This window comes from Mytilus californianus, unplaced genomic scaffold (assembly GCF_021869535.1).
Source record: "Mytilus californianus isolate M0D057914Y unplaced genomic scaffold, xbMytCali1.0.p SCAF_15, whole genome shotgun sequence".
Classification (NCBI taxonomy): Eukaryota; Metazoa; Mollusca; class Bivalvia; order Mytilida; family Mytilidae; genus Mytilus; species Mytilus californianus.
The window spans coordinates 14,732,095-14,748,518 of NW_026262637.1; the positions used below are offsets into that span (position 1 = coordinate 14,732,095).

General features: G+C 33.7%; 1 protein-coding gene across 1 annotated transcript in view; it reads right to left on the reverse strand.

Moving 5' to 3' along the window:
- The window catches only part of LOC127725495 (serine-protein kinase ATM-like), a 95,937-nt gene that overhangs the window by 64,475 nt on the left and 15,038 nt on the right, over window positions 1–16,424 (reverse strand). Inside the window, exons 10-18 of the mRNA XM_052232510.1 lie at window positions 14,008–14,165; window positions 10,498–10,605; window positions 9,814–9,945; window positions 8,321–9,248; window positions 6,777–6,990; window positions 2,619–2,839; window positions 1,715–1,797; window positions 1,047–1,202; window positions 476–545 (exon numbers count right to left, since the gene is read on the reverse strand). Coding sequence (XP_052088470.1) covers window positions 476–545; window positions 1,047–1,202; window positions 1,715–1,797; window positions 2,619–2,839; window positions 6,777–6,990; window positions 8,321–9,248; window positions 9,814–9,945; window positions 10,498–10,605; window positions 14,008–14,165 — 2,070 coding nt within the window. The remainder of the gene's footprint in view (window positions 1–475; window positions 546–1,046; window positions 1,203–1,714; window positions 1,798–2,618; window positions 2,840–6,776; window positions 6,991–8,320; window positions 9,249–9,813; window positions 9,946–10,497; window positions 10,606–14,007; window positions 14,166–16,424) is intronic.

Sequence of the window (16,424 nt, forward strand, 5' to 3'; positions counted from 1 at the left end):
AATCAATCATGACAATGACAGATGTGATACAAGGAAATTAATTTGTTGATTTCCTTTTTCTACTGTGATATGTACAAAGCTGGAACTACAGAAAAAATCAATTCACACCCATCTTAGAAATGCACATTTTTGTTCATAAAACTATGACTTACAGACAACAATGGGTCTGGAAAACTTTGTCCTAATAACGTAACCAAGTATTACAAAAATAAGTGTACACAACTACATGACATATGATCAGCAGACTTCTACATAGAAGTATTAAAGTACCAAAGTACCCTGATCTTATCACAAACAGATTTCGTAAAAGACAAAAGCAACATACAATATGGGGAACATAATAAACTTAATTCTGGATTTAAGCTTTTGACTGATAATTACTAAAATTTATTCTGTATTTCATTTTTATTTGATTTTTATTAATCTTGATTTTAATTTCTGTTATTAAATTGCTGTTGTCAACAATTCAACTTACCTCAATAAATGCCATCATACATTTAGCTGTAGTCAGTCGTACTTTGGATGAAAACTGGTCCTGTAGGTTCCTAGTAAAAAGGTCATAGGGAATTAAAACAAAACTTACAAATTCTATCATCAATACAGAATATGAATAGAGACCATGAGAGTAATCAAAACACAAATTTCACTCCAATTTTAAGACCATTGAAGTACCATTAAAACTGGCAGATGGCAATTCATTTTTTTCCGATATTCATTACTATGTATCTTTTTTTTTTATAACTGATTGATTATTATAGAAACCATTCAAGAAACCTAATATTATTTCAGCAAAGTTTCACCAAAATAACTTCATTTTATGTCATTTAAGAGCTGGAAAAGGGAAAGAAGAAAAAAGAAACCTCTGCAACCATACTGATATCATGGACTGACCATTAACAATTAGATGGGAACCCCAGAGGCTAAACAAAAAAAAAACAACAGATTAACCACCAATGTACAGCTGGCAAGTCTTAATGAAAATTTGATGATAATAATTCCAATAACCCTTTACAGTTTGATACCAATTTAATTCCTGTAAAACTTACCAGAAAGCAGACAATAGATGGACAGTAATTTCTCTACACTCCTTGATGGCTTTAGATGGCATTTCATCATTACCTAGGTAACTAACAACACTACCAAGAAGTTCCAAGCACATACAGCTGATGTTATGATCTCTTCTTTGTTGCTTGGCGACTCTCCTTTCAAAATATAATTTATTTAATAAATACTTGTTTATAAATATAGATCCATCACAGTTATACTTTATCCACTTTGGAAAATTGATTTCACAGCATTTAGTGTCTTATCAAATCCTTGCATGATCCTGAATTTAATCTAAGTTATAAAATAATTTCCTAAAATTATCTTTTAATTCTAAATGTTATAGTCTGAAGCAAAAAATAGGTTCTTAATGATACCCTTGTAATACTGTTTCACCTATGTCTGTCCTTCAAATGAAATTTTTTGTTGCATTACTTTGAACAGCTACAAATCAGGACCTCCTGAATGTCATGTGTGCATGCTATACTGTGTAATGCATCTTTACATCCATTGCTTATCAACTTCATGTTACTAAATACTAATAGCGGGGTATTGCTAGTGAACAGTAGCTCATAATTCTTGTTCTTATTAAAAGCATTTGTTTCCTTATCAATATGAGAATACAGAAAGTGCTAGTTAAAATTAGGACTAAAAAGCAGATAAGTTATACCTGATAGCATCTACCATATTCTCCAGATCAATATCACTAACTCTATGGTTACCTGTAGTCAGACCAGATACAATAGCGTGAAGCTGAAATGTACATGTACATTATTATAGTGAATAATATTGACACCTTGAAGAATCCTCAAAATAGCATATTACTGCCTCTGACTGTGAATTTAAATAGTTTCAGATGCAAGAACAAATCTTAATTGTGCTTGCACTTTTTAAGTCTAATATGGCATTTACCCATGTGTACTTCTGAACTTGAAACCTTTAAAAATATGTATCTATTTTTCACTTTAGCAACAGTTACCTCCTGCTTTACAGTAAAAGGTTATTTAGCCACTTTTATAACATTTGTATTCCGAAAACAATTGGTAAAGAAATAAACCATCAATTTCAGCAACAGTAATTATGTGTATTCCTGCATTATTACTGTCACGAAATATATCACACCTGAAATATTCTACACAAAATAATTTTCACAAGTGATCTAATTATGTGACATTCTTAAGTTGGAAAATAATGTGAATACAATTTGTTGCAAATTTGTCAAACTTGAATTTTCTTTTATAAGTTGGAAAATCCCAAAAACTAAATAACTGCAGAGTTTGCCTGAAAGGGCTTAAAAAAAATTGGTTTAGAGGTAGTAAAAAAATAACAACAGGAAAGATATGCCCTTAGGGCTGTTCCATAAAAACATACATGGGACCCAGGGAAGACACTTCCAAATCGCAACTATGGGTGGGTGTCATCTATGTTTTTGCATAGTGGAAATGTAAGTGAAATTTTTATTTGCCTCTATAGGTGGTTACCCCATTTTTAAAGTGCCTTCCCTGGGTACCATGTGTGTTTTAATGGAACAGCCCTTATTATTCATCACCAGTAAATCTAAATAAAGTAAATACCATCTGTAGATCAAAAGCCTTATTACTGTCAAGTTCCTCCTCATCTATTAACTCCTCCATCTTAGTTCTGATATATACTGGATCACCGTTAGTTTCTAGTGGTAAAATCTCCTTCATCTCTGATTTGTCGTAACCACACCACAAACATAAAACTTTTATAGCAGTCAGTCTTATGGTCTGTCCTTCTGTCAAGCTGGATGAACTCAATGGTGACTGAAAAGCTGAAAAATGCTAAAATAGATCAGTACTTCTTTTCACATAAATTCTATGACAAAAATCAAAACTAGTTACACTGAAATATTCATGACTTACAAGTATTATTTCTCATAAGTTTTTTTGTGAAATGAGTCGCAGTCGTGCACACTATGTTAACATTTTACAATAAAATGCTTCGCTGGGCGCAGCTTGATACGACCGCAGAGGTCGAACCCTGAACAGTTGGGGCAAGTATGGACACAACATTCAAGCTTGATACAGCTCTGAATTTGGATTGTGATTAAATATTTGACACAGCATAGGTTTCTGACACAGAAAGAATGTGGTCTAAGAACTTCAATTTTTTTAATTTACCTATTATGGTCCAATGTCCAAAATCAAAATACATGGTTAGATTCAGCATATCAAAGAACCCCATATATTCAATTTTTGTTGAAATCAAACAAAGTTTAATTTTGGACCCCAACTTGGACAAACTTGAAAACTGGTCCCATAATCAAAAATCTAAACACATGTTTAGATTCAGCATATCAAAGTACCCGAAGAATTCAATTTTTGTTAAAATCAAACTAAGTTTAATTTTGGACCCTTTGGACCTTAATGTAGACAAATTTAAAAAACGGGACCCTAAATTAAAAATCTAAAAACACAGTTAGATTTGGCATATCAAAGAACCCCAATAATTCAATTTTTGATGAAATCAAACAAAGTTTAATTTTGGACCCTTTTGACCTCAATATGAACCAATTTGATAGCGGGCCCACAAATAAAAAATCTAAATACATGGTAAGATTCAGCATATCAAAGAACCCCATATATTCAATTTTTGTTGAAATCAAACAAAGTTTAATTTTGGACCCCAATTTGGACCATCTTGAAAACTGGGCCAAAAATCTAAAATCTAAATACATGTTTAGATTCAGCATATCAAAGAACCCCATATATTCAATTTTTGTTGAAATCAAACAAAGTTTAATTTTGGACCCCAACTTGGACCAACTTGAAAACTGGTCCCATAATCAAAAATCTAAACACATGTTTAGATTCAGCATATCAAAGAACCCCAAAAATTCAATTTTTGTTAAAATCAAACTAAGTTTAATTTTGGACCCTTTGGACCTTAATGTAGACCAATTTAAAAAACAGGACCCAAAATTAAAAATCTAAATACACGGTTAGATTTGGCATATCAAAGAACCCCAATAATTCAATTTTTGATGAAATCAAACAAAGTTTAATTTTGGACCCTTTTGACCTCAATATGAACCAATTTGATAGCGGGCCCACAAATAAAAAATCTAAATACATGGTAAGATTCAGCATATCAAAGAACCCCATATATTCAATTTTTTGTTGAAATCAAACAAAGTTTAATTTTGGACCCCAATTTGGACCAACTTGAAAACTGGGCCAAAAATCTAAAATCTAAATACATGTTTAGATTCAGCATATCAAAGAACCCCATATATTCAATTTTTGTTGAAATCAAACAAAGTTTAATTTTGGACCCCAACTTGGACCAACTTGAAAACTGGGCCCATAATCAAAAATCTAAACACATGTTTAGATTCAGCATATCAAAGAACCCTAAGAATTCAATTTTTGTTAAAATCAAACTAAGTTTAATTTTGGACCCTTTGGACCTTAATGTAGACAAATTTAAAAAACCGGACCCAAAATTAAAAATCTAAATACACGGTTAGAATCGGCATATCAAAGAACCCCAATAATTCAATTTTTGATGAAATCAAACAAAGTTTAATTTTGGACCCTTTGGACCTCAATGTGGACCAATTTAAAAACGGGGCCCAAAATCCAAAAACTTAATACACGGTTAGATTCAGCATATTAAAGAACCCCAAGAATTCAAGAATAAAACCCCATTGAAATTGATCAAGAAATAAGCAATTTATACGAAGTATCTTCTTTTGCACAATACTGTGCAATTGAATATTTCTTGCTATTGCGCAATACTGTACAATTGACAATTTCTTGCTATTGCGCAATATTGTGCTATTGGATATTTCTTGCTATTGCGCAATACTGTTAAATTGAAGATTTCTTGCTATTGCGCAATACTGTGCAATTGAAGATTTCTTGCTATTGTGCAATACTGTGCAATTGAAAATTTCTTGCTATTGCACAATACTTATTATATAATAATTTACACATCCTGTTTGGTGTGTATCTCCTACCATATCATTATTATTTGCTTTTAAATATAAATCAGAAATAACCAACTTAAAATGGAAAATTTTAAAAGAAAAAAAAAAGGAAAAAAAGAAAAAAAAAAAAAAAAAAAAATCCCCCCCCCCCCAATTTTTTGAACCCCCTTATGATTCATCACCCCCAAACTCAATCCCAGCCTTCCCTTTGTGGTATGGTACCTTGCAGTACAATTTCAGAGAGATCCATACACTTGAACACAAGTTATTGTCTGGAAACTAGAAAAATGCTTATTTTTGGCCCCTTTTTGGCCCCCAATTCCTAAACGTTTCGGGCAATTACCCCCAAACTCAATTCCAGCTTTCCCTTTGTGATATGGAACCTTGTAGTACAATTTCAGAAATATCCAAACACTTACACACAAGTTATTGTCATGAAACTAGAAAAATGCTTGTTTTTTGCCCCTTTTTTGGCCCCTAATTCCTAAAATTTTGAGGCAATTACCCCCAAAATCAATTACAGCCTTCCCTTTGTGATATGGAACCTTGTGGTACAATGTCAGAGAGATCCATACACTTACACACAAGTTATTTTCTGAAAGTTACAAAAATGCTTATTTTTGGCCCCTTTGTGGCCCCTAATTCCTTAACTGTTGGTACCATAACCCCCAAAATCAATCCCAACCTTCCTTTTGTGGTATTGAACCTTATGGTGAAATTTCATGGAGATCCATTCACTTAAACTAAAGTTAGAGTGCGAAAACCAATGTGTCTTCGGACGACGCCGGACGACGCCGGACGACGACGACGACGACGACGACGACAACGACGACGACGACGACGCCAACGTCATACCAATATACGACCAAAAAATTTTTAATTTTTGCGGTCGTATAAAAACAATGAAGAGAACATTTTTTAGCTCTTTAATCCACTGACATTGACTATTAAAACCTAACTTAAAATTATTGTACACCTATCAACTAATGGTCAAGTTTATAATTAAGACTGATACTAACATTCATTTATTAACATATTTCTTGCAAAGGAAGTTTTATCTAGCTTCTAAAAGAATGTTTAATAAAAAGACCAATACCCTGTCTGGGCCTGCATTGCTACAAGCAATTGATTGAGGAAACATGTATAATACTAAATCATAACTGGTCATTCCCTTGAAATATTGAACCCAAGAAAACTTTGATGAAAATGTTCACTGTACAATGAGTGATGTAAAATTTCAAAATATCAGCAAACAGAAATTTGCTGCATGACAAATGTAAAAATTACATTCACGCTACAATTCAACATTCTCAAATGCAGACCAAATATAAAATCATTCTCGTCAAAAGAAGCCAAGAAAAGTTTGACGAAAATTTTCCTTGTACAATGAGTGTTGTAAAATTTCAAACTGTCCGCAAACAGGAAGTGGCTGCACAGAGGATCTTAAAATTGCTTACACCCTACAAGTCAACACTATCAAGCTGTAAACCAAATATAAAATCATTCCCTTTCATAGAGGCCAAGAAAACTTTGACATAAGTTTTCATCTTAAGGTCTTTTGAAAAGACATATGGAATGATAGACAGAGTTAAGTTGTTACTAGACCTACTTTTGCTGTTGGCCATGCAGGTAAAAATGATGTTAGCAGATGAAATCAGAAAAGTTTTATTCAAAATATGATTAACTTTTCTAATAAGAAGAATAGAATTCATCAGCTGCAAGAATATTTGTTTACAAATGAGTGATCTTTGCTGTCTTATATAAAACCTAGCTTTACCATCTACATTAGAATCTTCAGATTCCTGAGAATCTCCAAAGTCGTCATCTAAATCTTCCTCCTCCCCTTGGTCCCTGGCTAATGGCTGATCAAACTCAAGGTCCATGTCGTCATCCTCGATTATGCTCCGTGATGTGGAAGGTCTGTTTCTACTCTTTAACTTAATATGACCAATATCTGATTTGGAATGACTAGCTGGTGGTTGCTTACTTAACTGAAATTATATAAAAAAGTTCCAGTTTGACCATTTTATCAAGACAAGACATTTTTAACATATTTACCGTATATTGGGGTTTTTTTGCGTGTGTTTAATTTCGCTTTGTTCGCGGCACCTACAGAAACGGGAAAATTTGACCCCGCGTAAATTTCCCTCCCTATTCCTGGATTTACAGCTGTTTAAACATTCCATAAATAAACTACTAATTATCGAGTTTACACAAAATTGATTGGTAAACTCATTTCACCCTAAAGGTGAAATTACATTATATACAAAATCAGTCTTTTGTGTTGATCGGTAGATCACAAGAGTATGTATAATCATTTAAGATATCTGTTTTTATAATAATTAAATTGGCTTATCATACATGTCATACCTTTTAACAACACAGCAGACAGTGACATGTTCAAAAATGTTAATTATCAACGTCTATTTATTGTTGTCATAACCCGAACATTCTTCATTTATTGTAAAAATTAAATTAAAATAAATCACAATTTAACGGATATTTACACAAATATGCTTTCAAAATGCTCTGTTATACCAGTACAAACTTTATCAAAACCTTCATTGTTTACCATGCCGCAATGAACTTGATTTTAACGATTATTAAAAGATATCCGAATATGTGTATTTTAGTTTGTAGTACACTGATTTATTTGTTATCAATTATCTGTCAGTCAATCAAATTTATTTTGTTTACATCTTTAACAATACAATACGGTGATTTTTTTCACAGGTATTTTCCCATTCAGTGAAAATTATACACAGCGAAAATTTAACTTGCCCGTTTTGTCATCAAATTGCCCAAAAAAAAGCCGACGCGAAAAAACCTCGATATACGTATATTTTTACCTGTATAAAGATATCAGTAGGACCAATTTATTTCAAGGCTTTTTTAAGATACATGTAAAAGATAAGATAATTCTTACATGTTCACATAATTCAGTAATTACGGTAACATACATTAAATGAATTTGTTATTTATCATATCATTTTCCTGTTTTTTTTAATCTAAAAATTAACATATGCTCCTTTTTGAAAGCTGTACTGTGACCTTTAATTGATTATATCCTTGGCCTTTGGTCTCTGGTGGATAGATGTCGTATTTAGAAATCATACCACATCTTATTTTTTTCCACTATTAATTGGATTAGATTATAAAGTCTTGACAAATAGATGACTCTCTTTTTAAAACTCCTATAACTATTTATAAATTAACCTGACTAAGTTTAGTGACACTGAATTATACTGATATAAATATGCATGTAGTTTTGCTTTTGTTTTTTTTTTTTGTTGTTGCTTGAAGCATTTTTTCTGTTCATACCTTGTTAGAAGCTATTCCAAGTAGCTGATCTACAATTTTAGCAGGAAATAAGCACTGTATCAGTCTTGCTGCCTGAATACTAGTTGTTCCACCAGGAAATTTACTGTCATATAAACTCAGTAATTTCATCAAAATATTCTGTAAAGGTAGGCATCCTTCCTTCTGCAAGATCTCACCAAGAAACAGGCCAAGTTTTTTGTACAGAACTTTTAACAAACTTACAATATCCATTGTCAACAGAGATTCACTGTTTACAACACCATAATTCAACAGCCAATATATCAATTTTGATAAAAGACAAACATTTGACACAACTTTTTCTATATGCTGCAGTTGTACATCAGTTATTTCAAGGAAGACTGAAACATCGTCTTTTAACATTTTCTCAATTTTGGAAATGATTACTGGCAAATGTAGAACATCATTACAACTTTCCTTGGAATCTTTTGAGCACAAAAATGTATTTGACATTGGAAAGTCATGTGACGATTGCAAATATATCATTTCTAAATCTGTAACGGGTGAGGATTTTTCACAATGTTCACTTTTATTTAAAACTGACTGATTCTGAATCATAAGTAAGACTAAAACATTGGCTACACTCTCTGGATTTATATCTGAATTATTAGCCAATGAGCTTCCAGAAAAACCTTCACCACTGGGCAGTATCCAGTCTATAAGCTGTGACCTTAAGGGGTATTGCATCTCATTGTAATTAGCAGAGGTCAATACACTTGGCTGGAACTGTTCTGGTAAACTAAATTTTTGAAGAATGCATAACAGAAATTCCACAGCCTCCTGGGTAGGTGGACTGATGTTTGGTAAGAAAAGACTCCACATATCTCTATCAGGATGGATAATGTCTTCCACTACCATAGCTTTTAGAAGTTTATATCCTTGTGGTGTGGCATGGTTCAAGCTTACACATCTGAAATTACAATACAGAATGATAATATATGAGGTCCTTTTCATATCGTAATATTGATTTTTTTTTTGTTTCATAATGTAACTATCAACAGCACTCTGATTAGCTTAAAGTACCTTTAATGTCCATATTTTTCTTTTGTTTCAATACAGAGGTTTTCTGCGTAATATTTTGTTGACTTCTGTTGTCTGTTTGACTTTTTTGTTTTTCTTTGACTTACCATATTTGAGCATGTATCATACGCACGAATGTCTACTATACACGACCTAATACGGTAATAGGTTTTTTGTTCTTCAGAATCTTCACCTTCTTTTCCACGAATCCATAGTACACTGATTATTTTGAAGTACATGCACTTTTATTTCTTGGTGTAGACAATCTTTTGCTTCCTGAGCTTTTACATTACTTGATTAAACTAAACAATCAAAAACGTCAAGAAAACTTTTTATGGCTATCTATGTTGTTAGTGCCTACATGAAGCAAGGCATTTAAAGCTGAAATATATTTTCTGGTGGTTTTTTGTTGTCTTTGCATATCTGTGTAAAGTTATTGTTTTAAGTTTTTATACCTTAATGTTGACATCCACATTTTCCTCCATACTGGACCACAAAGCTCTTCAGTCCTTTGTCCTAATTTGATCTTCTTCCAGTTGACAGTAAAAGCCTCTGCACATGACAAAAGGTATTTGGATATTTCAACCCTATAAAATAATTAAATTTCTTCAATGTAGGTATATCACAAATATTATACCCTTTTCAGCTGATTTTGTACAAATGTTGTATAGAAGGAAAGTTTTTGATTTCTCTGTTGCATATTGAAAAATTTAGTGAAATTAAAAACAAAAAAGTAATCATAAAACCAATGCCCTAATAATTTCTTTTAACAGTTCTGTTTATTTTTCAATCATTCTGACATTGCAACTTCACCTGAAAAGTGCAACAGCCTTTATGCAAACAAAATCAATCTAGACAATCATAGATAAAAGTTAACAAGCTTTGTATGGTTTTTTCTCTCTCTCAATTTCAATAAACAGTTAAAATTTGTGTTTCACTTCAAGGTTATAATGTATTAGATCTGCAAGATGAATACAATCAAAGAAGCTGATTATGACTGTATTGAAAAAAGCAGAATCCTGTCTAAAGCAAATGAGCTTTACCTTTACCGGTAATTGTTCATTCAACTAAGCAGTGATCAATGATTAAGATTCTATTATTTCTGCTAAAAAGCTACGCAATTTTAAGGATGACCTTACTTTTTACTTTCTGCTATAAGTGATGATAAACAGTTAAGATAAGGATAAGTTTCATCTTCAGCCAAACTTCCTGGAAACTTCTCCATAACCCTTGTTATCAGTTGTAACCTGTAACAGTTAAAAAGTTAATGAATTGAATTAAAGGTCAATTTCTGAAACATTTCATTGAATTAATTTTTGTAAGTGAAAACCAAGTACATGTACAAATTTTCTATATAAATTTAACTATTGTCCATTCAGTAGAAATCCATCAAGAAAAAAAGTTGTACTGCTTTAATAATGTCCCTAATTGCTTTCATCCTGACCCTAGTCATAATTGTTCTAGTTCCAGGTCTGTCAAACGGGCTGTATATTCACTACAGTGGAATCATACTGTATGATCCACTGATGTAATGTTGCCTCCAAATATCATCAACCAAGACTCCAATCTACATTTCTTACTTAAAGATTTATTCTAAGATCTGTAAAGTTACCATGGTGATTAACTGTGCTTTTTGACCCAGTGATGTTATCATACCTACTGTAAGTCTGACATCATTATCTGTATGCTTACCATGGTGTGAGTTGTACTGTTTGTCTCTGTGATGTTATCATACCTACTATAAGTCTGACATCAGTATCTGTAAGCTTACCATGGTGTAAGTTGTACTGTTTGTCCCTGTGATGTTATCATACCTACTGTAAGTCCGACATCATTATCTGTAAGCTTACCATGGTGTGAGTTGTACTGTTTGTCCATGTGATGTTATCATACCTACTGTAAGTCTGACATCATTATCATTAAGCTTACCATGGTGTGAGTTGTACTGTTTGTCCATGTGATGTTATCATACCTAATATAAGTCTGACATCAGTATCTGTAACCTTACCATGGTGTGAGTTGTACTGTTTGTCAATGTGATGTTATCATACCTACTGTAAGTCTGACATCATTATCTGTAAGCTTACCATGGTGTGAGTTGTACTGTTTGTCCCTGTGATGTTATCATACCTACTGTAAGTCTGACATCATTATCTGTAAGCTTACCATGGTGTGAGTTGTACTGTTTGTCCCTGTGATGTTATCATACCTACTGTAAGTCTGACATCATTATCTGTAAGCTTACCATGGTGTGAGTTGTACTGTTTGTCTCTGTGATGTTATCATACCTACTGTAAGTCTGACATCAGTATCTGTAACCTTACCATTGTGTGAGTTGTACTGTTTGTCCCTGTGATGTTATCATACCTACTGTAAGTCTGACATCATTAACTGTAAGCTTACCATGGTGTGAGTTGTACTGTTTGTCTCTGTGATGTTATCATACCTACTGTAAGTCTGACATCATTATCTGTAACCTTACCATGGTGTGAGTTGTACTGTCCCTGTGATGTTATCATACCTACTGTAAGTCTGACATCATTATCTGTAAGCTTACCATGGTGTGAGTTGTACTGTTTGTCCCTGTGATGTTATCATACCTACTATAAGTCTGACATCAGTATCTGTAACCTTACCATGGTGTGAGTTGTACTGTCCCTGTGATGTTATCATACCTACTGTAAGTCTGACAGCATTATCTGTAAGCTTACCATGGTGTGAGTTGTACTGTTTGTCCCTGTGATGTTATCATACCTACTATAAGTCTGACATCAGTATCTGTTAACTTACCATGGTGTGAGTTGTACTGTTTGTCCCAGTGATGTTATCATACCTACTGTAAGTCTGACATTATTATCTGTAAGCTTACCATGGTGTGAGTTGTTCTGTTTATCCCTGTGATGTTATCATACCTACTGTAAGTCTGACATCAGAATCTGTAACCTTACCATGGTGCGAGTTGTACTGTCCCTGTGATGTTATCATACCTACTGTAAGTCTGACATCAGTATCTGTAACCTTACCATGGTGTGAGTTGTACTGTTTGTCCATGTGATGTTATCATACCTACTGTAAGTCTGACATCAGTATCTGTAACCTTACCATGGTGTGAGTTGTACTGTCTCTGTGATGTTATCATACCTACTGTAAGTCTGACATCAGTATCTGTAACCTTACCATGGTGTGAGTTGTACTGTTTGTCCCTGTGATGTTATCATACCTACTATAAGTCTGACATCATTATCTGTAACCTTACCATGGTGTGAGTTGTACTGTCCCTGTGATGTTATTATACCTATTGTAAGTCTGACATCAGTATCTGTAACCTTACCATGGTGTGAGTTGTACTGTTTGTCTCTGTGATGTTATCATACCTACTGTAAGTCTGACATTATTATCTGTAAGCTTACCATGGTGTGAGTTGTTCTGTTTATCCCTGTGATGTTATCATACCTACTGTAAGTCTGACATCAGTATCTGTAACCTTACCATGGTGTGAGTTGTACTGTCCCTGTGATGTTATCATACCTACTGTAAGTCTGACATCAGTATCTGTAACCTTACCATGGTGTGAGTTGTACTGTTTGTCTTTGTGATGTTATCATACCTACTGTAAGTCTGACATCAGTATCTGTAACCTTACCATGGTGTGAGTTGTATTGTCTCTGTGATGTTATCATACCTACTGTAAGTCTGACATCAGTATCTGTAACCTTACCATGGTGTGAGTTGTACTGTTTGTCACAGTGATGTTATCATACCTACTGTAAGTCTGACATCATTATCTGTAACCTTACCATGGTGTGAGTTGTACTGTTTGTCCATGTGATGTTATCATACCTACTATAAGTCTGACATCATTATCTGTAACCTTACCATGGTGTGAGTTGTACTGTTTGTCTCTGTGATGTTATCATACCTACTGTAGGTCTGACATCATTATCTGTAACCTTACCATGGTGTGAGTTGTACTGTTCCTGTGATGTTATCATACCTACTGTAAGTCTGACATCAGTATCTGTAACCTTACCATGGTGTGAGTTGTACTGTTTGTCCCTGTGTTGTATCATACCTAAGGTAAGTCTGACATCAGTATCTCTAAGCTTACCATGGTGTGAGTTGTACTGTTTGTCCCTGTGATGTTATCATACCTACTGTAAGTCTGACATCAGTATCTGTAACCTTACCATGGTGTGAGTTGTACTGTTTGTCCCTGTGATGTTATCATACCTACTGTAAGTCTGACATCAGTATCTGTAAGCTTACCATGGTGTCAGTTGTACTGTCCCTGTGATGTTATCATACCTACTGTAAGTCTTACATCAGTATCTGTAACCTTACCATGGTGTGAGTTGTACTGTCCCTGTGATGTTATCATACCTACTGTAAGTCTGACATCAGTATCTGTAAGCTTACCATGGTGTGAGTTGTACTGTCTCTGTTATTTTATCATACCTACTATAAGTCTGACATCAGTATCTGTAACCTTACCATGGTGTGAGTTGTACTGTTTGTCTCTGTGATGTTATCATACCTACTGTAAGTCTGACATCAGTATCTGTAAGCTTACCATGGTGTGAGTTGTACTGTTTGTCCCTGTGATGTTATCATACCTACTGTAAGTCTGACATCAGTATCTGTAAGCTTACCATGGTGTGAGTTGTACTGTTTGTCCCAGTGATGTTATTATGTCCCTAATGGATGTCCATCCTGATTCTAGTCTACGTTTTTTAGCTCCATGTCTGTCTTCAGTGTCTGTTTCACTGATTTGTGTCACTTCTATTGCATGTTCACTTGACTGAAATAACTGAAAGAACAATTTAATAAAATTGAGAATGGAAATGGGGAATGTGTCAAAGAGACAACAACCCGACCATAGGGCAGACAACAGCCGAAGGCCACCAATGGGTCTTCAATGCAGCGAGAAACTCCCGCACCTGGAGGCGTCCTTCAGCTGGCCCCTAAACAAATATGTATACTAGTTCAGTGATTATGGACGTCATACTAAACTCCAAATTATACACAAGAAACTAATATTAAAAATGATACAAGACTAACAAAGGCCAGAGGCTCCTGACTTGGGACAGGCGCAAAAATGCGGCGGGGTTAAACATGTTTTTTGAGATCTCAACCCTCCCCCTATACCTCTAGCCAATGTAGAAAAAACAAACGTACAACAGTACGCACAGTAAAACTCAGTTTAAGACCAGCTCCAGACCTCAATTAAACTGATTGAAAGATTATGTCTTCATCATATGAATATCAGGCACAATCCCTCCTGTTAGGGGTTTAGTATTATACCGTCATAAAATATATGAGAAGAACATAACCCGTGTCATGCCAACAACTGGTTTTAGAATAATTATGTTTAATTACGATGCAAAGACCCTATAAGTGAATCAATATTAAAGCCAAAATATGCAATCTTTAATGACCTGACAACAGTATCGTAACTATATCCCTTCTTAATAAGTCTGTTTAAAGGTTTTGTTAGCCTTTGAGGTGAATACTGACATTTTTGTGCTTTGTAAAGAATATTACCATAAAAGATTGGATGTGAAATACCCGAACGTATAAGATGTCTGCATGTTGAGTTATATTTACGAATGATGTCCTTATACCGATGATAAAATTTAGTAAATGTTTTGACTAGTTTATGATATCGAAAACCCTGGTGTAATAATTTTTCAGTAATACATAAATTTCTCTCGCTAAAATCTAATACATTGTTACATACACGACCGAATCGTACAAGTTGAGATATATAAACACCATAAGATGGTGACAAGGGAACGTCACCATCTAAAAATGGGTAATTAACGATAGGAAATGAAAAATCATCTCTTTTATCATAAATTTTTGTATTAAGCTTCCCGTTAATGATAAAGATATCAAGATCGAGAAAAGGACAGTGGTCATTGTTAGTATTAGCTTTATTTAAAGTAAGTTCAACAGGATAAATTTCTTTAGTATACATACTGAAGTCGTCATTATTGAGAGCCAATATATCATCCAAATATCTAAAAGTATTGTTAAATTTTTGTATCAGATGTTGTTTCGATTGGTCTTTGCTGATTTTAGTCATAAATTGTAACTCATAACAATACAAAAACAGGTCCGCAATAAGTGGTGCACAGTTAGTCCCCATTGGTATTCCGATAACTTGACGATATACGGAATCTCCAAAGCGAACAAAAATGTTATCAAGTAAAAATTCAAGGGCAGATATAGTATCAAAGCATGTCCAATTGACATAGCTCTTTTGTTTGTTGCTACTAAAAAATGACCTAAAAGAGTTTGAACATATGTATTCGCATTCCGACTTTTTAAATGCCCATTAAATTAGGTGTGTGAATTTTTTCTTAATAAGAATATGAGGCAACGTGGTATATAGGGTAGAAAAATCAAAACTTTGAACAGATTCAAAATCACCAATATATGCATGCAATTTATCAAGTACTTCCAACGAGTTTTTGACACTCCAAAAGTAGTTAATTCCACTATTCAAAGGCCTTATTTGAACAATTTATTATCAGGTTTTCGATTGTACCAAGTGTACTAGTAAGTAGAATAGACAATTTAGTAGTGGAACAATGACTTGAAGACGAAATAAATCTATATTTGTAAGGTGATTTGTGTAGCTTCGGAAGCCAGTACATAGTTGGGACTTTCATTGTATTTGGTTCTGCTTGTAAAGAAGTAGCTAATAGTTTATGTTTGTTACAGATATCGTTTTCTGAAAATGAAGTCAGTTGGAATGTTGGTGAATTCGTGATTTCCTTTTGCAGAACCTCAATGTAAAATTTACGTCAAACTATAATGATATTATTAGCAGCTTTATCAGCCGGGACAAAAACAAATTCCTTGGCTAGTTCTTTTAGTTTATGTTTGATACGAGAGATAGGATTTTTATGGTTGTTGTTAAGAGTAAAATGTTCTTTAAAATGTTGTATACGTATATCAACTTTCTTCATTACTGAATTAAAAAAAGAGTCCAAAGATTTTTTGTCAGCTTTTTCCCGTTTTATCCATTTCAAACAGTAAGCACGAAGTGAGTCGTGGATGA